Below are 22,443 nucleotides of genomic sequence, written 5' to 3'. Positions count from 1 at the left end.
AGGGTGGGGGCTGAGGCTCAAGACAGCTGGCCTGTGTCCCCACACTGGGCCCAGGGCCCAGCCATAGGGGCGGGGGCCTGGCCACTCAGGACTTGGCGAGGGCCGGCCGTTTTGGCCGGGCTGCGGGGCCCTCCCTCCTGCTTCCTCTCCTGAGGGCCGTCCTGGCAGAGGCCCCCTCGCACTTTCTGGCGGGAACGGGGCCAGCAGCGAGAGCAGCCACAGAGGGAAAGCGGGAAAGGGATGGGGAAAGTGTGTGTGTGTGTGTGTGTGTGTGTGTGTGTGTGCGCGCGCGCGCGCGGGCGTGAGCGCGAGTGTGTGTGCAGGAGAAGGCCCTGGGTCCAGGCGGCCCCGCCGGAGGCTGCAGCGGGGCTTTCGTAATTGCCCCCTCCCGGCCCCCGCCGGCCTCCCCCGCCCGCCGCCGCCCGCCTCCGCCCGCCTCCTTCCCGCGCAGCCGACCAGGCAGCAATTACGCTTTGGGGATAAAACGAGGCGCGGAGAGCAGGCCGGGGCATTCCTCCCCGAGATGGCGATGGCGGGTCTGACGGCGGCGGCCCCGAGGCCCGGAGTCCTGCTGCTCTTGCTGGCCCTCCTCCACCCCGCGCAGCCCGGAGGTAAGGGCCCTGCCCGTTCCCACGCTGCTGCCCGCGCCCCAGGCGGCGGACGGACAGGGGGCCTGAGGGTGGACTGGCCGGCAGAGCCTCCACCCCCCCGACCTCCCAACCTCAGCCCACGAGCCTGGAAGCGCCGGCCCCCGTGCGCAAGGGGGTCCTGTCAAAGGACCCGCAGCTCAGGACGGTCCCACCTCGTGCCAGGCTCTGCTGCCCCGAGAGGGCTGCGGGGCCCCTGCGCCACCCGGTGCGCTCTGCCGGGTGGTGCGCACCTGCGGACCAGCCGGTGTGCTGCGTGCAGCCCGCGGGGCAGGGGACCTGGATTGGAGATCACAGTGAGCTTGTGACCTCGGCAGGTTCCTCCTCCGATGGGAAGTCCCCCTGAGGAAGGTCCAGGTCAGGTTGGTTACGGGACTGCAGATTGGAGAGCTGCTGCTGTAGTCTGTCCCCAGGGAAGGGACTCGCAGAGTGTGTTTCACATGTGCTCATGTATGAACAAGTGTGTCGCGTGCTACATTGCACAGGTGTCCCTGTGTGCCCGTGCTCAAGCTTGTCGCTGAAGCAGGGGGACTTTCTGGGGTGGTTTGAACATCCACTCACAGGCTCACCGCTGGACAGGTGTTTGTGTACAGGGCAGGGGGCTCCAGGAGCTGCCACCCCACAGACAACTACACATGGAAGATCTGGCATGCAGATGTGTCCCTGGGTGTGGATTGTCACTGTGCATGTGACCGTGAGTGTCTGCATGCACAACTCTGTGTGTGTGAGAGACGGGGAGTCCGAGCAAGGAAAGGCAAGCTGGGGAAGGTGACCACCTCCCGGCAGAGGGACAAGCCAGTGTCACAGGCTGGAGTGGACCCCAGTCTGTTGCTGGCCTATCTGGTGTGTGTCCAGACCCAGATGCTGCTGTATTTGTGGGACTGTCCACAGGGGCCAGCTGGGAGCCCAGAGGTGCCTTGGGCTACAGGAAGAGAGAGGTGCAAGATCACTGGCCATCTGCTGCGGTGGCCTAGGTGGGGTCTGTTTCCATGGGAACCTCCTTGCCATGAGAGCCAGACTCTGACTGGGCAACAGTTGGGGCCCAGGGTGCCTCAGGGCTGTTTCCATGAGATTGACCTGCAGGGCCAGATGCTGGGACAGGAGCTTCCTGTGCAGGGTCCAGTCCTGGATGAGGCCAAGGGATGTGGGCACCAGTGGTAGTGGGGAGCAGAGAGCCAGCCCCTGAGAGCAGTGTCTCTGGGCTGTCTGGGTCCCCTCCCCCAGGTGTGGCCCCCAAACACCCCCTCACCTCCTTCCCAGCCAGTACCACCACCTGTGAGTGGCAGTGAACCCTCCAGCTGGGAGAGACGGGAATCATTATCTCCACTTCACACCTGGGAAACTGAGGCTCGGTCAGTCTCAGGCAGCCCCCGGGGGTCAGCACCAGCCAGCTCTCTGCCCTGGGTCAACAGAAGAGGGAGTTGGGATAAGGTACCAGGCAACATTGGGGAGGGGGACAGAGACCTGGAGTGAGTCCTTTAAGGGCAAAGTAACCCAGTTCCTCTAGCCCTGGTGACATCATTAATCCCTCAGAGGGTATCATTTTTTACAAAGATAAATCTCCATTCTATCCCAAACTTCTGGACTGGCTGTGTTCAAATAAGGGGCTTTGTGAATGGATAAGCTCTTATGGGGTTTGGGTGCAGAGTCAGGAGACGTCAGGAACAGATACTGCAGTCGCGCACTCCCGGCACCCACCTGCATACCCTGGGGGAGCCCAGCCTCTCTGCAAGAGGAGGGTGTCAAGTGTGCAAGTTCCCTAGTGGGGTCACGACAGCATTTCCTGGGAAGAATAACCCCCCTAGAAATACCCTCAGGCTTCTTCCCCATCCCCCGGATTTCTGAGCCAATGGTGGTTTGGATCGGGGCTTTCAACCCTGGCTGGGTCCGAGAGCTCCCCAGGGGAAACTTGAACAATTCCTATGCCAGGTCCCACCCAAGGATTCCTCCTCCATTTGGTCTGGAGAGGAACCTGGATGGGGGGACATTCTTTTAAGCTCCCCAGGTATCTCTGATGAGCTGCCAGAGCCAAGAAGCTCTGGCTTAGGGATGGATCCAGCTCTGTGTGTCTGCTGGGGCCTCGACAGGAACACAAATATGCCCCCACGTGGGAGGGGACAGAGTCACCCACCGAGGACAGATTGTTTTTGAAAAACCATTGGCAACCTTTTCCTGCAAACAACAAAGCCTCGTGAGGTTTTATCTGCTCCCCAGCCGCCCCCCCCCCCCGGGACTTGGCTTGGCAGAGCCCCCTGCCAAGGCCCACGGCCGCGGCTCCCTCCCAAACAGGCTTTTCCCAGATCTTTGAACCTGGAGCCCAGGCTCCGGGCAGAAGGCCCTGCATGTGACTGGGGTCAGCTACAGGTCCCAGGCCAGCCCTTCGTCTCTCTGGCTCTCGGTTTCCCTGGCTGCAAAATGGGAAAAGACATCCCGTCTGACGTCCCCTCCTCCTAGAGTCAGTGGGAGCTACAGCCATGTCACCCCTGCCAAAAATGCCTTCAATCAGAGGACTGTGGGAATGTCCAGATGTAAAACGATATATTCTCGTATTCAGGCTGATGGATCCTTGCGGTTCCTTTCTAGGTTTAATTTCTCAGGTTGAATTCTCCCCCCAGGGGAGCAGAGGTATAAATGGCTGTGCGCTGATAGAGGGCACAGACAGGACTCGGGGAATAGGTGGCCCAGGAGCCCCAAGAAACCCAGGAGGGCTTCCCAGTGTGGAAGGGATGTTTAAGCCAGACCTTGAACGAAAGGTCCAACTTTCTTTCGAGGGGCTGTGAGTCGGGGAGCGATGGGCCTCCTCCATCCGGGGGGCTCTGGCCGTGGAGCAGGAGAGAAGGGGTCCATTCAGCCTCAGCAGGAGGAAGACCCCTTCAGGTAGAACCGAGGGGAGAGAGGGAGCTTCCGTCAGGGGAGGTTTGCAGAAGTTCCAGCCCAGGCCAGAGACTGTTCTGATCCCTGAGAGCCGGGGATCAGGATTCTTAGCTGCAAGACAAGTTCCGCCCTGGGCTGCTTCAGTAGGACCAGCCAAACCCACATAAAACAAGACGAGTGTGTTCCAGGCCGCCAGGCCAGCTGAGCGCCCGGCGAGAGGAGCGGCAGGCCCAGGAAGGCAGAGGCAGAACAGCTCGGCCTCGGAGCCAGGGCGGGCCTGGAGGGAGGCGAGGGCATTCTTGGCAGGAAGCGCGCTTCTGTCGAGGAGGTGGGAATGCGGGTGACCCGCTGGGCTCTGCCAGGAGCCTGCCACTTCTCCAGGGCCCTTTCTCCACTCGGGTCCCATTTTCCTCTCACCTGCCCCACATTGGAAGAGAGACAGGGCAGAAACGGCTGCCCCAGGGTGGTCAGGGTTTGGGTGTGGAGTTTGGCCAGCCCTGTCCCAGATCTGAAATGTGGGCGTGGAGAGTGGGGAAAAGGGAAGCAGCGTCCTCCTCCGGAAAGGGCCTGGCCACAAGTCCAGCACCAGGAGAGAAGTGGGGTTCAGCCAGGCCTGGCAGCTGCACAAGTCTGAGATGGGGAGACCCCAGGGCAGATACGATGGGGTGAAACAGGTCAGACCCAGATCCATAAGTGTCCTCTCTCTGCCTCCCCTGCACCTGCTTCACCCATTGTTCACTGAGCACCTACTATCCACCCAACCCAAGCAGCAGAGTTGGAAGAAATGGAGATTAGAGGTCACCGATAGTTTGTTGTTGTTGTTGGTGTTGTTGTTTTGTTTTGTTTTGATTTTTGAACAATGACTCTGGGCCAGGTACCGACAAGACACAGCCTCTTACTTGAACCCTTGCAACCGTGCAAGGCAGTGAGGATCAGCCCCACTTTGAAAAAAGGAAACTGAGGCTCAGAGAGGTTAAGTGACTTGCCTGAGGTCACACAGATAGTAAGAAGCAGCAAAGTTAAGATTAGAAGCCGGGGGCTAGGGGGGATCTGTCCTGAGCCCCCTCCAACCCTTTCCCACCCACCTCACTGTCCCCTGCTGTCTTCTCTGGAGCCTGAAGGCAGAGAAGAGGGGAGAGAGGACCACGAGAAAGGAGGGGAGAAAGTGCAGGAAGAGAGGCTGAGGCAGAGAGAGATGCATTGGGAGCTGGAGGCCAGAGCCAGAGACGGCACCAAATCCCCAAGGCAAGCCCTGTGTGGACTTGGCAGCCGATGACAGGGCCGCCTGCTTGTTCCCAGAAGGCCCAGCCCCCTGGGGCCACTCCTCCAATCCCCCAGGCTCTGGCCAGATTGCTCACACACTCCAGGACTGGACTGCGGTCCCCAGGGGGCCGCAGACCCCGGTGCTGGCTTTGGCATGGGGTGGCCAAGACAGCCAGCATCCCCAGCCCTGCTGAGCTCTAGCTGAGGCTGACCAGGCCCAGGGGCCAGCTGGGACATATCACCCGGCCCTGGAGCCAGACATCTGGCCACGGTGCCTCTCAGATGCACTGCAAATCTGCGTGGCACTGCCTCTGAGCCAGCCTGTGCCCCCCGAGACGCCCCAGCCCCCAGGGACAGGGCGGGGCTGGAGCCTTGGCAAGGTGACTGGTCAAGGTTGGGAGCGTTCTGTGGTGGAGCCAGGGCCTGGTTTGAGACCCGGCTGGTTGCCATGACAACGGCTCAGGCCTAGGTCCAGGGCCAGCATGCCAGTATCCTCCAGTGACAGCTTCACTGGTCCATGGGGACCGTACTCGTGACCTTGGCCGGGGAATTAGCTGTGCCTTAAGAAACTATTCACTTTGCTCATTCATGATGTCTCCCTCCCGGACCCGGCGCCTCCCTAAACAGCCCTGTGTCAGATGGCCAGGACTCCACCCCAATACTGTGGCCCAGTGGTTCGGGACGCTGACCTCACGCCATCCTATCAGGGTGGGAATGGCCGCGATCTTGCTGGCAGCCGCTGCAGCCGGCTCTGCCCTCCCACAGCTCTGGCTCTGACCCGGGCTGCTCAGTGCAGGAGGGAACTGTCTGCCCAGCGCCCAGCCCCAGCCCCGTGCAGAGCCCTCTGCCCCTAAGGAGATCAGGTAGCACCACATCACAGCATTCTCAGAGGCTGGGTCTGGGTTGAGCCCAGGCCCCATCTTGTTTCAGCTGTGTGACCCCAGACACATCCCTTAACCTCTCTGAGCCCAACTTCACATCTGTTAAATCCCTGAGAGTGATCCCTGCCCTTCCAGCCTCCTGGAGCTACTCTGAGAAGCGAGAATTTGAAAATGTAAACAGAACCTGCTTTGTCAACAAAACCATTACCATTCTCTCCTGTTTATCCATGTCACCAAGCTTTTGTGAGTTCTGACTGATGAAAGACTCTACCTCCTTCCTTCCAGGGGTCCCAGGGGCTGTTCCTGGTGGAGTTCCTGGAGGAGTCTATTATCCAGGTAGGACACTCAGCAGCCACGCACCCAGGCGGGCAGAGGGGATGGAGATGCTCGGAAGAGATGGCATGTTTTGTCACTGCAAGAACATTAGCATGCCTACCCCTGGGGACCCACCAGTCAGCCCCTTAGGAGTGCAGCTAACACGGCCCTGATTTACAGCTGCAAAGAGCATAAATATTCTGAAGGATAAAACACGGCTCTTGGGGAGGAGGGCACAGGCACACATTCCTACCTTAGGTTTCACCGTCTTCTAACCATGAACCCCGCTCTTGGCCACCCATTCGAGGCAAATAATTGTAAAGAACAGAAAAACCGCAGCTCACAGGAGCAGTCTTTGCAGAAATCTGCATAGCAAGCCACCTATCTGATTGGCAGGTGTGATTAACTCAACAACTCAGGCCCCAGGGCGAAGTGTAGTATGGGTCCCGGGCTGGGTGCTGATGAGGACTGTGAGTCCCCGAGAAAGAATGGGCAGGATGTTGGGACAATGGTACGAGGGAAGGGGGACTTTTTTTCCTCTATTAATCTAGGGGGAAACATAATGTTTTTAAGTCAATAAAAAAAAATTGAAAGGAGCCTTTTCAATACTGGAATCAGAGGAAGCCTGGCAGGACCCCAGGGCACACAGTGGCCCCAGGATATTGACCCAGGGAGGAGAAACAGAGGGTCACAGAGGTTGACCTGCCCAAGGTCGGGCAGCCGGGCAGAGGTCGGCGGGAGGAGGGATGGAGAGCGGCTTCTCTGGAGGATGCTGATGGTTTTTTCTCTCTCCTCACAGGGGCTGGTCTTGGAGGCCTGGGAGGAGGAGGTGAGACCACAAACCAGCAGGTGGGGGGGTCCTGTGGCCACACTCACCCTCAGGGCCCAGCTCCCCAGAAGGTCCAGGTATCAAAGTCCCAGATTGAGTGTCCCGTGGGAAGACACCTGTCTGAGAACTGAGCCCCCAGACCTCTCCAGCCCTTCCCCTGGCTCTTCCCTGGGCCCCTACCGACCTCAGACCTCCATCCTCACTCTCCCCGGGGTAGGGGTAACTAGTAAGATGTGGGCCGGGGCCCCCTTCACCCCCATCTCCTCTCTCTGCAGCTCTGGGGCCCGGAGGCAAACCACCCAAACCAGGTAAGAGAAGAGTAAGAGGCTCAGAGTCCTAAGGGAAGGCCGAGAGGCCGGGGAGGGCTGACTCAGGGCACTGGGGGGCAGGAAGGGGAGGGGAGGGCAGCAGCAAGGGTCCTCCTTGGGTAACAGGTGCCCAGCTCTATCCTGTAACTGCCCACGCATCCAGCTCCCCAGAGACAGACCTCTGCTCAGGGCCTCAGAAACAGCCCCAGCGCTGGAGGCCGAATTAGAGATTGAGGTCCCAGTGGCCACCAAGCCTGTAAAACAGTGCTGCAGGAGCAGGCGCAGACGAGGGCCCCAGACTCCACCTGCTCGGCCTTCAGACCCTTGATCCCAAACTAACCCCTGTCTAATCCCAGGTTGAGACCCCCGATAGGCCTGAGCTTGATGCCGGTCTGAGCCCTTATCCTGACCCCTGACCAAGCCCCAGGCTGAACCCTGACCCTCACCCCAGACGCTAAAGTGGAGCTCCCTTCTGGCCCCAGGCCCCGTCCAGCTGTGTCCAAACTGTGGAGCTTTCCAGTAGGAAGGCGGGGTAGGTCTGTCCAGGCCTCACCCCCGGGGGGCTCAGATCTGCCCCCGAGGGCCACCCTCAGCTCTGGGAAATTCACCCCAAGGGGGCGTCTCTTGGGACTCTGGGGGATGAGGAGCAGGTGGAGGCCACAGGGTCTCCACTCAGATTTATGGCCCCTGGTGTGAGATGCTGCACATGTGGCCTTGGCGTCCCCACCCGGCGCCATACGGCCCTGGCTCTGAAGCCCCAGGCTCCAGGACACAGCTTGGCTGCCCAACAGCTCTTACGAAACCCTGGCGGCCCCTGATCCAAGCACAGATGAATCCACAGAGTCCCCTTCGCTAAAAGCCCATCTGCGTTGTGAAACCCCGGGGCGGGGGCCAGCAGGAGAAGCAGAGGGGTGTGTGGGCCAGAGGGACCCTGGGGTCTGAGGGGTCTGCCAGGCCAGGAGACCGGGCCCGCTGCTTCCCCCGGCTTGAACCCCATCCTGTCCTCCTGGAGGGTGAGGGCTCTTAGCAGGGTCTTGGGAGGCGGAGAGAATGCAGGGATGGCCAGACGAGCCGTGGTGTGGAGAGAGGACCGTGCACAGCATAGAAGGCCCAGGTGTGGAGGTCACACCTCCAAAGATAGAGGGTGCATTCACTGATTGACCCCATAGACAGTGGAGGAACCAGGCGAGGTTGTCATTAAGTAATGGAGGGAAGACTGAGGTACCTGCGTGCAGTCTCCCGATGGATCGTAGCTAAAGTGAAGCTTCTACTGATGAAAGACTTAGGTTAGACTTCCAAAAGAACTTCCAACTCAGGCCAAATGAATAGACCAAAAGGAAAGTCAGGATATCTCCTTTGGAAGCCAAGAGCACTGTCTGGAGGAGGAGGGCTGGATTCCACGACCTCCCTAAGGTCACCTTTCAGCCTCAGGATTTAGGGCTACAAAGGCTTTGGCAGAGCCAATGTGGCTACCCGAACGAAGCTCCCTACATCCGGGCTGGGGGGACATCCGGGCCTGCCCAGGCAGGACGGAATGGGTCACAGGCGCTGCCTGTCATGCTTGGGAACAATTAATCCCTTGGTGATAGAGGGTGGGTGGCCTGGCAGCTGCTCCTACACGTGGGCCCCGCAGGCTGTCCCCGCCCTGGTTCAGGCTCAGCGGGGGACCAGGCAGCTGGGAGCCTGCACTGCCCACACCCGAGCTCTAGCTGGAGGACAGCTGCCCACCCAGAGCGGGGGGCAAGGACAGGACGGGCTGGGGGCACCCCTGGGCGCGCTGGTTCCCAGGAGGCAGGGAGCGTTAGGGCCACCTGCAGATGGGGGAGCTGAGGCTCAGAGAGGGGAGGTGACTCGCTCCTGCACACAGAGCCGCAGGGGCAGGAGGATCTGAATCAGAACTTTCTGACTCCAGAAATAAAAGTGGTTGGGCTGGGGGCTGGGGGGGCTCTGGGCCGTGTTCAGCCCCTCCCCTTTCTCCTCTCCAGGTGCAGGACTCCTGGGGGCATTTGGAGCAGGTGAGTCCAGGGAAGGGCACACACAGGGGTGGAGCTGGCCCCAGGGGGAGAGCATTCTGGGGGACCGAGGGAGAAAGACAGATGATGCACAGGGGCTGTCTGTCCCCAGGCCTGACCCCACCCCTGCCCCAGCCTCTCCTTAATTCCACTGTGGTCCCATCTCTTCCTTCCAGCCCCTGTGGACAGGAAAGATCCAAGCATGTCCCCTGCCCCCTGGGAGATCAGGAAACAGACCTGGCTTGGGGACAGCCACTGCCAGAGCCAGGAAGGTTTGGGGACAGCCACTGCCCGAGGCCAGGAGGTTCACCAGGCAGCCCAGGCCCTGTCTGTCCACCTCCAGGGGCAGTTACAGACCCATCTTACAGAGGGACTGCCTGAGCTTCCCAAGGCCCAGGCCACGCAATTAAGAAGTGAGTGGGGCCAGGCACAGTGGTGCCCGCCTGTAATCCCAGCGGCTCAGGAGGCTGAAGCAGGAGGATCGAAAGTTTGAGTCCAGCCTCAGCAACTTAGTGAGGCCATAAGCAACCTAGTGAGATCCTGTCTCAAAATAAAAAATAAAAAGGGCTGGGTTTGTAGCTTGGTGGTTAAGCACCCCAGGTTCAATCTTCAGTACCAGGAAGAAAGAGAGAGAGAGAGAGAGAGAGAGAGAGAGAGAGAGAGAGAGAGAGAGGGAGTGGGCAGGACTGGTTAGAAGAGAGACCACAACCAGCGCGAGCCCACTAGTCTCCCCCAGGGCTCAGCAGGCCCCGTGCTGGAGGTCCCTGGAGAGTGTTCCCCCGGGGCCTGGACCCTGGCAGCCAGGACTGGTGCTCGCAGGAGAGATTCTCATAATTGGAAACAAACCTGTGTAGCTGTAAAGTCCAGCCCGATTGCCCATTGTCCCAGCCAAGGCCGAGGAATGTCCCCTGGGAGGGGCAATGGGGCCCAGATGTGGGGAGGAGAGTGCCAGGGACCCATCTGGCTCTAGCCACGAGGCTCCTGGACTGCGGGGCAGGCTGGACAGAAGGACAGATGATGGGGACAGACCCAGGTGAAGTCAGAGGCACCTGCGAGGGAGCGGGCAGGCCCAGGTGGGGCCCCTGGCTTGGCTGAGGCCTAGCCTGCAGCCCGTGCCAAGCTCTGGCCCTGCAGGAAGCCCTGCTGCCTCTGGTTGGCTGTTAGGGGCACAGCCCCTCCCAGGTCGCCAGGGGCTTCGGCACAGTCCTGTCTACACAGCATAGCGCGTGGTCACTCAAGGGTGGCTACCCTTTTAGCAGAATCACGCAACGTACCAAAGGCCTAAGGAGCAGCTTAGAGACCAGAGTTGTGACCTGCTCGTCACAGCGCTGCCAGGGTCCTGCCCCCACTCTGGGAGACCCTTCTCCCCATGGGCCAGGGCTGGTGCCCACACACCACCCTCCTCTCATCTGCTGTCTTTCTCCGGCAGGTCCTGGAGGGCTTGCGGGCGCTGTCCCCGGGGCAGGTGAGTGTGGACATGCCCAACGGGACTGGTAACTAGGTCCAGTGGGGCCTGAAGCTAAGACCACTTGCTTTGAGCAGCCATGTGGGGCAGGAGGAGGGTCCCAGCTGGGTGAGGGGACTATCACAAGGTAGTGATGAGGACCAGATGGAGGCTGCCCGGGGCATCAGCTCCCCAGGGCATTTGGGAAGGCATGGGGGGGTACTTGGCCCAAAAGATCCTGCTCAGTGGAGCCGGGGCTCCCCTGGCCTCCAACACAGGGTCCAGTCCTCCTGAGCGGCCATGGCTTCCTGGCTGAGGTCTTGCAGGGAGCAGAGGGGCCGCAGATGAGTTTCCTGAGTGGGCAGGGCCGGCGGGCTGGGGCTGAGCAGTTTCCAGGGTGCCGTGCCCAGGACCTCACCCTGTCCTCTCCTCCGCAGGGCTGGGAGCCTTCCCTGCGGGTGCCTTCCCGGGGGGCGTGGTGCCAGGTGGAGCTGCTGGTGCTGCTGCAGCCTATAAGGCTGCCAAGGCTGGTGAGTGGGACCCTTCAGGACGGGTCATCAGCCCCTGGCTTCCCGGGGCTCCACTTTACCTTCTCTTGCCCAGGGCCTGCAAGGCGGATGGGCAGGATCCTCATCTCCAACTTGCGGAGGCTCGGGAGGCAGCCAGGGGGGTTAGTGGCAGGGCCAGAGCTCCAGGGCCTCTGCCTTCCGCCGTCCCTCGAGTGACCCCTCCACCTGGCCCTGCAGGTGCTGGGCTCGGAGGCGTCGGCGGAGTTGGTGGGGTTGGTGGCGTTGGAGGAGTTGGTGGCATTGGAGGACTCGGTGGCGTTGGCGGAGTCGGTGGCTTAGGAGTGTCCACAGGTAAGGTGGCTGACCTGAGTCCCCTGGGCGAAGCCAGCGGGCCGTGGAACCAACCCTCACGTGCCTCCTGCCTTGCCAGGTGCCGTGGTCCCTCAGGTTGGAGCTGGAGTCGGTGTCGGAGCTGGAGCGAAGCCAGGGAAAGTGCCCGGTGAGTGTGGAGTCCCCGGGGCTGGAGGGCAGAGGTCAGGGAGGGGCAGAGCCCCTTCCCCATTGTGCTCGGGGAGAAGGGGCAGGGCCTGGCCGCAGCAGGGCCCGGGAGATGGCCAGGTCAACAGCATGGGACCTGCTTCTGTGGAACGGGGCAGAGGGCCCCCTGGCCCTTCTAGGAACTTGAAGCAGAAAAATGCTTCAGAGACAAGCTCAAGCTTGTGGCAGGCTCTTGGGTGACCGTGTGGACACTGAGGCTCAGCATCGAGAGTCAGAGTGGGAGGGGCTGTGGCTGGTCCTGGCAGAGCCAGGGTGACATCCTCTGACTCTTCGTCTGGTACTCATTCCACCCCACCAAGCCCTGTAGGAAGTGACTTGAGGTTCAACAAAAGGCTGCCTGTCCACTCAGCAGGGAGGGGACATCTGGAAGCTGTTAGCCAGAGGTGGGCTGGCTCCAGGAGACAGACAGAAATCCATGCACGGGAGGGTCAGCAGATGACTTCCGAGAGTCGTAGGAGGAGGGACGCCGACACCCAATGTCTGTCCCTGGCTCCTGCAGTGGGCACAGGGCTGCTCGTTGGGATCCCTGGAGCTGCCTGGGTGGGGGGCTGGCGGAGTCCCTGGACACTGAGCTGATGCTCATGGTACCTCCTTCTCCTCCTGCCTCCAGGTGTGGGGCTCCCAGGTGTATACCCAGGTGGCGTGCTCCCCGGCACAGGTGAGGACCAGAAAGCAAAGGGAAACTTCTAGAAAGAAAGCAGCCCCCATCAGCCTCCCCAAAACCCCACCCCCACAGGCAGAGGCCGTCAGAGGCCTGGAGTCCTGGTCAGTGGCTGTTTTCTTAAGTGTCAGAGCTCTGGCTAGTGAACTAAGCATCAGCCTCCCTGGCCCCACCCAAGCCCTGACCCCAGGCCCCAACCCCCCTCACAGCCCAGGAAGGCCCCCAGGGGTAGACGGAGACCCCAGTGTAGCCAGCTGTTTACTCAAAGTCGTGAGTCACCAGGGGGCCTGCCCAGCAGGTCTGCCCTGCAGGAGACCCCGAAAAGCCGCCCCCACCCCCTTTCCCTGCCAGGGCCTGCCACCCCACCCAACATGTGACCTCCTGAAATCCCCCAAAAGCCCAGATCCAGGCGATTCTGTGGGATTTGCTGACAGAGTGGCCCCCACCCCCTCGGGGTCAGGTCAGTCAGCCCAGCCCCAGGGCAGGAGGGAGAGGAAGGAGACCCTGGCACTCAGTCCCAGGCCACCGCCCGGAGGCTGCTCTGCGCACACACAGCCACTTTGCCCTGACTCTGGCACTCCGTGCTTCTCCCCCGAGGGTGGGCAAGGTGGATTTGTGATGAAGTCCACTCAGGCCTAAGGCCACGTGACTGCAAAATAGGGTGAAAGCTCCGACCTTCTGACTTTGGGCCGGGAAGGGGAGGAGAGTGCCCAGCAATAGGTCCCTGTGAGCCATGCCCATCACAGACAGATCCACCCAGAGACCCGAGGCAGGAGAAGGGCCAAGGAGGGCCTTCTGCCGTAGCCATAGCCCTCTTTGCCCCGCAGGAGCTCGGTTCCCTGGAGTAGGGGTGCTCCCTGGGGTGCCCACCGGAGCAGGAGTCAAGGCCAAGGCCCCAGGTATGCAGCCGGCTGGGCTGGGCCCCTGGGGGAGGCTCTGCACCCACTTGCAGGCTCCTGGGGGCTGGACTGTGGGCCATGGGGGGATCCAGGGCCTACTCAGGGTCCTCTGGAGGGCATTATTGTGCCCAGCCCTGGTCCTACAGGCCAGGAAGGGCAGCCCGCTGCTCAGAAATCCCAGACTGTGTGCAAGGACGGGATGAGCTGCGAGGTCTGGGTACAAGTGGCCCCTGCCAGAATCTGCCTGCCCCTCTGTGCTGCCTGGCCAAAGTTGCCCCCCGGGGCCCTGTGCCCATGGTGCCAGGGCTGCCGTGACAGGACTTTGTCATTGCAGGTGGAGGCGGAGCTTTTGCAGGAATCCCAGGTGAGACAGGGCTGACCATCTCAGGCCAGGGGGAGGACAGGCAGGTGGCCAGCTGGGCAGGGGCTCTGGCCCTGGGAGGAGTTGGATACCCAGCATCCATCCAGACCTGGGAGTCCCCTCATGGCTCCCACTCGGGCCCTGAGCTGACTTCAGCACGAAGGGACACCGATCCCAGGCCTGTTCCCACCCCCAACCCATCTGCACAGAGCCCACCCTTCCAAACCCAGCCCCCTTCAAGGAGGGCAAGACTATCAGCTTCAGCAGGGGTCCAAGACCCCCAGGGGGTCCTGCAGTTCCCCAGAAAGTGGCCTGTTGAACTGCTGCTGTCTGAGCAGGAAGCGGCGTCCAGGGAAGGCGTAGAAGGGGCTGCTGGCCCAGGGGGCTGGGCCCTGATTTGCTCTCGGTTTCCACAGGGGTCGGGCCCTTTGGGGGCCAGCAGCCTGGGGTCCCACTGGGATACCCCATCAAGGCACCCAAGCTCCCAGGTGAGTCAGGGGGATTTCAGGAGGTAGGACTTGCTGAGACTCAGCCTAGGGGGACACAAATGTCCTGGGGTGGGAGGGTGGGGACTGGTATTGAAGTCACTTTTGGTCACCAGTCAAAGAAAACCTGGGGAAACCCAGCCACAGATGTTAGGCACACGTCCCTGTGCATGAGTGCACACGCACACAGAGACCCAAAGCTCTGAGGGAGAGCCGTTGTGTCGATGGTATTGGACACCATGGGAAAGAACTCTTCACCATCAAGTCACCCGCAGGGCCACCCCTACCTTGGCTATCAGCCAGTGGCATTCTTCCCGTAGAGAGGGACCCAAGGATGATGCTCAGAACTCAGGGCCAGGTGGGCCCTGGACTTGCAGGGGGAGGAATGTCCCGTCAGACCCAGGGGGGAGGGGGTCCTCCCTCCTCCACACAGGGCTCTTGGGGGAGGGCGGTCTGTCCACCCAGGGGGGCAGCCCTGGAGCCCACTCTGCTCTCTCCTCAGGTGGCTACGGACTGCCCTACGCCAATGGGAAAGCACCCTTCAGTGAGTCCGCCCTTGTGGGCTTCCAGCCTTAGGGGCCCAGAGAGGGTGCTTCCACCCCAGCCCTGGGCAGTGGGGTGGACTGTTGGAACGGGGGTCTCCAAAGGACACAGCATGAAATGTGGCCTTGGCCTGGTCCTCGCTCCGGGCCTCTCCCTCTCTTGAGGCCTCCAAGAGCCTGTCCTCTTCTCTGTCCTCTTCTGTGCAGTGGGAATCCCAGGGCCACGTGCCCATTTGTATTTGTTCTCACTCCTGATGGGGATGACACAGGGACATTCAGGGCAGCAGGACCCTGCAGGGAAGGGGAGGGACGGCAGAGGTGGCCAAGTCTGCTTGGGTAAAGGTGACGCCAGCCCTCTCCTCTGGCAGGCTACGGACCTGGAGGAGTGGCTGGTGCCGCAGGCAAGGCCGGCTACCCAACGGGGACAGGTGAGGCGGCCTGGTCACTCCCAGGCAAAGGGGCCCTGGTCACTGTGACTGGCCAGTGTCCCTCCAGCCCTGCAGGCTCTGCCTGCCGCAAAGCCCCTCCTCACCCGTGTGTCAGAGGGCGGGTCATCCTGGGGCTGGAAGCAAGTGGGCACCATTCTCAGAATCTCCCCTCCGACCCCTGTCCTCCCCCAGGAGTGGGCCCCCAGGCGGCTGCAGCGGCAGCAGCTAAGGCAGCGAAGTATGGTAAGCACCTCTGGGGTCCTCAGCCACCCCCAACCCACCCGCAGCACCCCCTTACAGTTGAGAACCGCCTCACAGCTGATACAGTGGCCCCCAGGCCCGCATTGATCTATCCCTCCCTCGACTCATCCCTCTCCTGTCCATCCATCCCTCCTTCCATCCATCCCTCCCACACCTCCCCTCCCCACCCATCCCTCCACATCCCTCCCTCATTCCTTCCTCTCTCCATCTCTATGTCCCTTCCTCCATCTGTCCCTCTGTCCCTTCACCCATCTATCCATCCTCCCATCCATCCATCCATCTATCCATCCATTCCTCCCTCCCCACCCAGCCCTCCACCTCCCTCCCTCCCTCCCTCATCCCTCCCTACATCCACCCCTACATCCCTTCCCCCATCTGTCCCTCTTTCCCTCCACCCATCCATCTCAGAGGTGGGGGCAGCGGGTGGCAGCTTAGTGGAGGAGGTTGGCCTTGTCATAGGAGCTGAATGGAGAAGAGGGACACATTGTTCCTACCTGGGGCAAATCGGGGAGGCTTCCCAGAGAAAGTGATGTTTCGCTCCAGCCTTACACTTTATGAGGAGCCTGCCTCGAGGTTGAAAGAGGCAGGAGGAGCATGAGCAGGGGGGGGGGTGCCTCGGTGGTCAGAAAGACCGTTTGAGGTGGGACCTACACAAGCATTTTTAAAACTTAATGGTTTTGCATCCATTTAATGCATACCATAAAACCTTAACGCGTTCCTCAAGCCCAGATCTCTTGGATGGCGTTGCCGCAGTATGGCGCGGGCATCCCATTCCCGTGCCATGCGCAGGGTGGGCAACTGTCCCCTGCCAAAGAAACCCTCAGTTCAGGGTCAGACCACAAGGGCTGAAGTCCCCTCCTCTGTCCCCAGCCCCAGGGAGCCCTTCCTGTTTCTAGGGTGGGTCAGAAGATGTCTCCCACCAGCCTGGGGGACAAGAATGTGGGGAGGGGGACCTGCCCTTGGGGGCCCCACAGGCCCCCCTCAGGCCCCAGAGGCCAGCAGGGGCTGGTGGGGACGACTGGAATGCGGGAGCGGAGAGCAGGCAGGAAGGGGCTGCCAGGGCTGGGCGGCCAGGCACTTGGATGACGAACTTGGCCGGGTCTTCGGAACACAGGGAAAGGAAGCCTCGAACATTCCTTTGGGGGCCCCTCTGGCCCAGGGAGCCAGCGGCTTGTGGTTTCTCAGTATGTGGCAGTGATTAGGGCTGGATCTGTCCGGAAACGTCCAACTCCCTTAATGAGTGTGTGGAAAGGGACCCACTGGGCTTCAGGAGCCGAGGCAGGGCCCCCGCAGCACACCAGGGCCGAGTCCCCGGTGGAATGGTGCTGGTTCCAATGCCAGCCTCCTGGAGACCTTCCTGCGCAGCCCCAGGGGGACCCTGGAGAGCCACACACGCTGTCCCTGTCCCACCAGGTGCTGGAGGAGCTGGCGTCATCCCTGGTGTTGGAGGTGGTGGCATTCCTGGCGGGGCTGGTGCAATTCCTGGGATTGGAGGCATTGCAGGTACTGTCAGGTCCAGCAGGGCTACAGGTGGCCTTGAGCGGCCACAGGCAAAGGACCTCACCCTCTGTGGCTGTCCTTCCAGGGGCCGGGACTCCTGCGGCTGCTGCTGCTGCTGCTGCAAAGGCAGCCGCCAAGGCTGCGAAGTACGGTGAGTGCCCCGGATGGCAGGTCCAGGGCACAGGGCCTGCCCCAGTCTCCTTGTGGGCTCTGGAGACCCAGTCCTGGGTAGCTGGAGGGATTTGCCTGTGTCCACCTGGGGAGCCTCCTTCTCCCCTCCCACTCCTTGAACTTTCCCATTCTGGTCACTGCACCTGGGATGCCATCTCCTTGTTCTCTGTGAATTGAATGCATAAGGGGCCCTAGGGAGCACTGGCTCCTCCCCACCCATCCCCACACTGCCCCCATGCCCCAGGGCTGTTCAATGGCCGAGGTGCCCATGGGTGGTAGTTCTGATCTTGCTCTAGAAATCAATCATGCTCTTCCCAGCCGCAGACCCAATCCTGCTAGTCCTTCAGGCTCTCAGAGTTCCTCCCGACCTCTGAAGAGCTGAATCCATGCAGAGCAGATGCCATCCCACCTGAGCAGCAATCCTGCACTCAGACCCTTACCCTTTAGTTCCCCTAGACCCCTGCTCTTGGGGGTCTTCAGAGGCCCCCACAAGGCTTAGGCCAGAAGAACAATCCTTTTTCTTCGCAGGAGCTGCTGGGGGCTTAGTGCCTGGTGGGCCAGGAGTTAGGGTCCCAGGTGTTGGGATCCCAGGTGTCGGCGGAGTCCCAGGTGTTGGAGTCCCAGGTGTTGGAGTCCCAGGCATTGGGGTCCCAGGTGTTGGGGTCCCAGGCATTGGGGGTCCAGGCATCGGGGGTGTACCAGGTAAGCTGGACTTGCTCCTTGTGTGTGCATGTGCGTATGTGTGAGAGAGAAATAAACTATTGCTGAGATTCTGGGGTCCTCCCCAAGACCTCACTCATCTGTCCACACCCTTGGCTCTGCCTCACCCCTTCATCCTCCCTCCCTCGACTATAACAACCTCCCACCTAGCTGCCACCAGCACCAGCTCTTCTATTTTCCTTCTGGCTGTTGCTGTGCTGCCAGAGGCAAGAATCACACCTTTTTCACCTGTTTCCAACACTTAGCTGAGTAGGTGCTCAGTAAATTGTGGATAGATGGGTGGGTGGATGGGTGGGAAAATGGGTGGTCACATATTGGCCATGCAGATGAGCAGGCAAATTGATGGATGAAGGAGTGAGTGGGTAGAAGGATGAGCAGATGCAAGAATGGGTGGATGGATGGATAGCTAGATAGATAGATAGATAGATAAAAAAAAGTTGGATGGAAAGATAAATACATAGATAAAAAGACAGATGGATAGGCAGCTGGGGGACTAAAGTAGTTAGAAGGATGGATAGATAGATGGATGATTGGATGGATGGATGGATGGATGGATGGATAATTGGACGGATGGATGGATGGATGGTTGGATGGATGGATAGATGGTTGGATGGATGGATGGATGATTGGATGAATGGATGGATGGATGGACGGACGATTGGAGGGGTGGGTGGATAGTTGGATGAGCAGATGGATAGATATGTGGGTGAAAGTGTGGACCAGCCAATGCAAAATGGACAGCTGGGCAGATGTTTAGCTGAATGGGTAGGTAGGCAGGTGTGTGGGTAAGTTGATGGATGGGTGGGTGCATAGAGGAACAGGTAGGTGATAGGTAGTTGGACTGAGGTCCAAGGATAGACAGACAAATGGACAGACATAGAGGTAGGACAGCAGGTGAATGGATGGCTGAGCAACTCTATCTTAACTTGATAGAGAGAAAGAAGATGGACAGTGGGTGGAGAGAGGACTGTGCGCTGAGCATCTCTCCTCTATTTTCTCCTGAACATTTGTGTCCCTTTGATCTTTTCAGGGGCCGTGTCACCTGCTGCTGCTGCCAAAGCAGCCGCCAAAGCAGCCAAATATGGTTAGTGTCCTGCCCAGCCTGTCTTGGCCTCTACTTGCCTGAACCAAAGGGCTCTGGTCTGCTTCCTCAGACTTGCAGAGCAGGTCCCTGGCAGAGCTGGGACACGGAGGGGGCGGGCCCCAGGAGAGCGAGTGTCTTCCCAGTGGTCCCCCACCATGAAGCCATAGGCTGAGAGAGTCCCAGAATGACTTTCCCCAGAGAGAGACCCCCTCAGAGGAGCCCAAGCCTGGGGATGAGCCTGCTCTCAGTCTCCCCGACAAAGGGAGCCCTCTCCAAGTACTCAGAGAAGAGGGAGGTCATCCCTGTTTCCTGCCCTTGAGGACCGGACGTGGGGGAAGCGGACATCTTTTCCTCCTGTCCTCCTTCCCTGAGGTGCCTCCTCGCCTGGTTATCTTCCCTCTGCAGGGGCCAGAGCTGGAGTGGGCGTTGGAGGCATCCCCACGTACGGGGTTGGTGCTGGGGGCTTTCCTGGCTATGGTGTTGGAGCAGGCCTTGGAGGTGTCCCTGGAGCTGGCCTTGGAGGTGTCCCCGGAGCTGGCCTTGGAGGTGTCCCTGGTGCTGGCCTTGGAGGTGTCCCCGGAGCTGGCCTTTCCCGTGAGCCTAAGTTCTCTCTAGTAGAGGGGGGTGGGGCTCCCCAGCTGGCTCTGCAGGGTGGGCAGGGAGTGTGGGCTGGACTCCAGTGTGCTCAGAGACAGTGGGGACAGGGCAGGACTCTGGTGCCTTTCGGGGCCGGGAGCTGGAATTCTGCCCGCTGAGATGGGGTCTGAGAGTCTGTCCCCTCTTCCCTTGTAGCTGCAGCCCAAGCAGCCGCTGCGGCTAAAGCTGCCAAGTACGGTAAGTGGCCCTGCCCTGCCCACCCCCAGTCCCTGTCCTCCCCCACCTCCTGCTCCCCAAGAGCTGAGCACTGGACACTCTTCTGTCCTCCAGGTGCTGGAGGAGCTGGAGCCCTGGGAGGGCTGGTGCCAGGTGCTGTGCCAGGTGCAGTGCCAGGTGCAGTGCCAGGTTTAGTGCCAGGTGTGCCAGGAGCCGCAGGGGTGCCAGGTGAGCAGTGTCCCCCACTGAGAGACGGGTTTGGTTTGTCTCGCAGAAGGGTCCCTGGAGGTGGATGGAAGCATCCGCATCATTTTACAGATGGGATGGCTGAGCCCAGAGGCGGGGAGGGACCATGATCTCCCCAAAGTAGCCCAGAGGGAAGAGCCCTCCATGGGGCCCGGCCTGCTGATCCCTGGCAAGGCCCCTCCCTGCCTAGGGATGCTGGGGGATGTCACCTGGCTTGGTGGCATCAGATTCTGGGTTCCACCCCTAGCACGGCAAAATTTAAAAATAAACTAAATTAAATTAAAAAGCAATTCATTTCCTGCAGTAGTTTGGATCCTGGAGCTTTCAGGATTTTAAAGAATTACCTGCATTCAAAGTAGAAAGCTCCACAAATCCTTTGGGGTAGGTCTAGGAGAGGATCATGGTGCCCTTTCCAATCACTACTTTGGCCCAGGGCTGGATTCTCACAGGCTGCTTGTCAGGGCTCCACCGAAGCCCAAGAAGGGCAGGGAGGTTCCCGGGGGCCAGGGGTGGTCCTCAGAACCTCAGAACTCAGGCTGGACCTGCATGTGCGTCCCCGTCTCCAGCATAAGGTTGTGGCACAGGAAAAACTTCTGTGGGGGATTTTGGGAGGGCTGAGAGGGGGCAGCGGGGCTGGGGATGGCTCCCCATTCCCTGTCTTCACCCACCCAGGAGTCGGGACCCCTGTAGCTGCAGCCGCCAAAGCTGCCGCCAAAGCTGCCCAGTTTGGTAAGTGGCCCCCCAGGGCCCGACTCCTGTTCCAAAGCATTGCTCTCGGGTCCCCTGCTCAGAGGTTGGTCATATTCTGACGGTGGGGACTCTCCTCGCCTTGGCTCCTCTGATCAGCTCTGGGGGCTGGTGACATTTCAGATTGGGGAAGCAGCTCAAGGTGGCCCTGGAGAGCACTCCCCCGCCCACCGTCCTCCACCCCAGCTGAACCCGGCCCGGATTCTGGGCTCCATGCTGGGTTCCAGCCACGTCTCTCTGAGTGACTAGGGTCCTTCCTGCTACCTTCTGAGGGCCACCCTGGCAGCCCCAGGCACACGCACTTTACTGAAAGTGGCCAGTGGTGGCAGCCCGGCCAGTGGTGGCAGCCCGGCCAGTGATCCTTCTTCTTCCGATCAGAATCCCAGGGCCCATGAGGCCCAAGAAGGTTCTAACTCCAGGTTCACCAGCCTCCTGGCTCCCAGGAGGCCGGCTCTACTCAGCCCCTCTGCCAAACGTGCAGACAGAGGCCCCAGCCTTAGGAACCTGCTCACGGCCACAGCTCAATGGCGGCTGAGCAGAGGTTTAAACTAGGTCTGCCTATCTTTAGTAAAGTGCTCCCTTTCCCTGTCACTTTCAAGTCTCCAGGGGTCCTTGTCCCCCAAAAGGCCTTGATCTCCTGAACTTGCACAGACTTTGTATTAGGGAGGAGGAAGCTGAGACTCATCATGGGGAAGTGTCCGGCCCAGGGTCTCGTGGCCAGTCTGCCCTGGCTGGGGCAAGAACCCACGGCCCCTGCCTCTGGACCCAGGGCTCTTTCCAGCACCTTCCTTCTTCTTTGCTCAGGCCTTGGTTAGCCAGGCCCTGGGCAGCTATGGGTGCTCTTGCAGGATTGGGCCCTGGAGTCGGCGGAGTTCCTGGTGGAGTTGGGGTTCCTGGTGGAGTTGGGGTTCCTGGTGGCATTGGAGTTCCTGGTGGTGTCGGGGTTCCTGGTGGCGTTGGGGTTCCTGGTGGCATTATTCCCGGTGGTATCGCAGGTGAGTGTCGTGTCTGAGAAGCCTGGGGGTCCCCTGCAGCCCCCATGGGCACCATCCTGAACCCCCCTCCTTCCAGGAGCAGGACCCGCTGCTGCCAAATCCGCTGCTAAAGCTGCCGCCAAAGCTCAGTACCGTGAGTGCCCACCTCTCCCCCGTGCCCAGAGGGCCCAGGGCCCCCGCACACACCAGACCCACTCTGTGCATCCGGCAGCATCATCGGCCCCAAGAGAGCAGGCGGAGGGCCTGAAAGCACAGATTCAGGGAGAGGGAGTCCTGGGTTCCAATCCTGGGTCCGAAAGAAACTGAGTGACCTTGGGGTTCTAGCCGGGGAGTCAGCAGCCCAGCGCCCGCCTCGTGCAGAAGGCTGTCAGGAGAATTTAGTGAGTTCACCCGAGATGGGAGGGCAGCAGGCAAGGCAGGAAAGGAAGTGGGGTCTACACCGCAGCCCCAGGTTCCAGCCTGTGGATGGGCTGGACTTGGTGGTCAGTGGCCATCTCAGGAAGACTCTTCCAGGGCCACAGAGCGATGGATAAAGGTAGGGAGTCTGGAGACGGGGACAGAGCCATGGAGGAGGTCGCTGCTCCACCAGGGGCCCTTCCCTTGGGGTTGGACTTAGCTCTCAGGGCAGGACATCTCCAAAGGGTCAAGCTGCCTGCTGCCCAGGTGGGCTCCCTGGAGGAGGAGGCAGGGCTCAGTCCCACTGCCCATGTCCCCACAGAGGCAGCTGCTGGGCTGGGTGCCGGGGTTCCCGGATTAGGAGCTGGTGCCGGGGTTCCTGGATTTGGAGCTGGTGCCGGGGTTCCTGGATTTGGAGCTGGTGCAGGTGAGGAGGTTTCTAGAGGTTAGACAGAAACTGCCCTCCCTGAGCTCAAAGGCAGGAGACCCCTCCT

At 60.6% G+C, this 22,443-nt stretch overlaps 1 protein-coding gene across 9 annotated transcripts in view; it reads left to right on the top strand.

Moving 5' to 3' along the window:
* Positions 1-411: 411 nt before the first annotated feature.
* Positions 412-22,443, top strand: part of Eln (elastin) — a 29,508-nt gene continuing 7,476 nt past the window's right edge. For 4 of the 9 annotated variants that reach the window (XM_046422789.2, XM_046422787.2, XM_046422785.2 and 1 more), the window contains exons 1-27: positions 413-611; positions 5,951-6,001; positions 6,780-6,809; positions 7,085-7,117; positions 9,103-9,132; positions 10,559-10,594; positions 11,011-11,103; positions 11,320-11,433; positions 11,513-11,581; positions 12,251-12,298; positions 13,129-13,200; positions 13,535-13,564; positions 13,978-14,049; positions 14,549-14,590; positions 14,957-15,016; positions 15,209-15,259; positions 16,691-16,780; positions 16,863-16,928; positions 17,477-17,650; positions 18,699-18,752; positions 19,158-19,346; positions 19,545-19,586; positions 19,680-19,793; positions 20,484-20,540; positions 21,407-21,553; positions 21,630-21,686; positions 22,272-22,376. In XM_046422789.2, coding sequence (XP_046278745.1) covers positions 524-611; positions 5,951-6,001; positions 6,780-6,809; positions 7,085-7,117; positions 9,103-9,132; positions 10,559-10,594; positions 11,011-11,103; positions 11,320-11,433; positions 11,513-11,581; positions 12,251-12,298; positions 13,129-13,200; positions 13,535-13,564; positions 13,978-14,049; positions 14,549-14,590; positions 14,957-15,016; positions 15,209-15,259; positions 16,691-16,780; positions 16,863-16,928; positions 17,477-17,650; positions 18,699-18,752; positions 19,158-19,346; positions 19,545-19,586; positions 19,680-19,793; positions 20,484-20,540; positions 21,407-21,553; positions 21,630-21,686; positions 22,272-22,376 — 2,014 coding nt within the window. In that variant the 5' untranslated portion in view covers positions 413-523. Of the gene's footprint in view, positions 612-5,950; positions 6,002-6,779; positions 6,810-7,084; positions 7,118-9,102; positions 9,133-10,558; positions 10,595-11,010; positions 11,104-11,319; positions 11,434-11,512; positions 11,582-12,250; positions 12,299-13,128; positions 13,201-13,534; positions 13,565-13,977; positions 14,050-14,548; positions 14,591-14,956; positions 15,017-15,208; positions 15,260-16,690; positions 16,781-16,862; positions 16,929-17,476; positions 17,651-18,698; positions 18,753-19,157; positions 19,347-19,544; positions 19,587-19,679; positions 19,794-20,483; positions 20,541-21,406; positions 21,554-21,629; positions 21,687-22,271; positions 22,377-22,443 lie in introns of all 9 variants that reach the window. The other 5 variants (XM_046422786.2, XM_046422784.2, XM_046422783.2 and 2 more) reach the window with 3 other exon arrangements.

The sequence above is a fragment of the Marmota monax genome, unplaced genomic scaffold (genome assembly GCF_021218885.2).
Source record: "Marmota monax isolate L192 unplaced genomic scaffold, Marmota_monax_Labrador192_F-V1.1 WCK01_AAM20220418_F8-fsc00237, whole genome shotgun sequence".
Taxonomy (NCBI): Eukaryota; Metazoa; Chordata; class Mammalia; order Rodentia; family Sciuridae; genus Marmota; species Marmota monax.
This window is presented reverse-complemented; position numbering and strand designations above follow the sequence as displayed.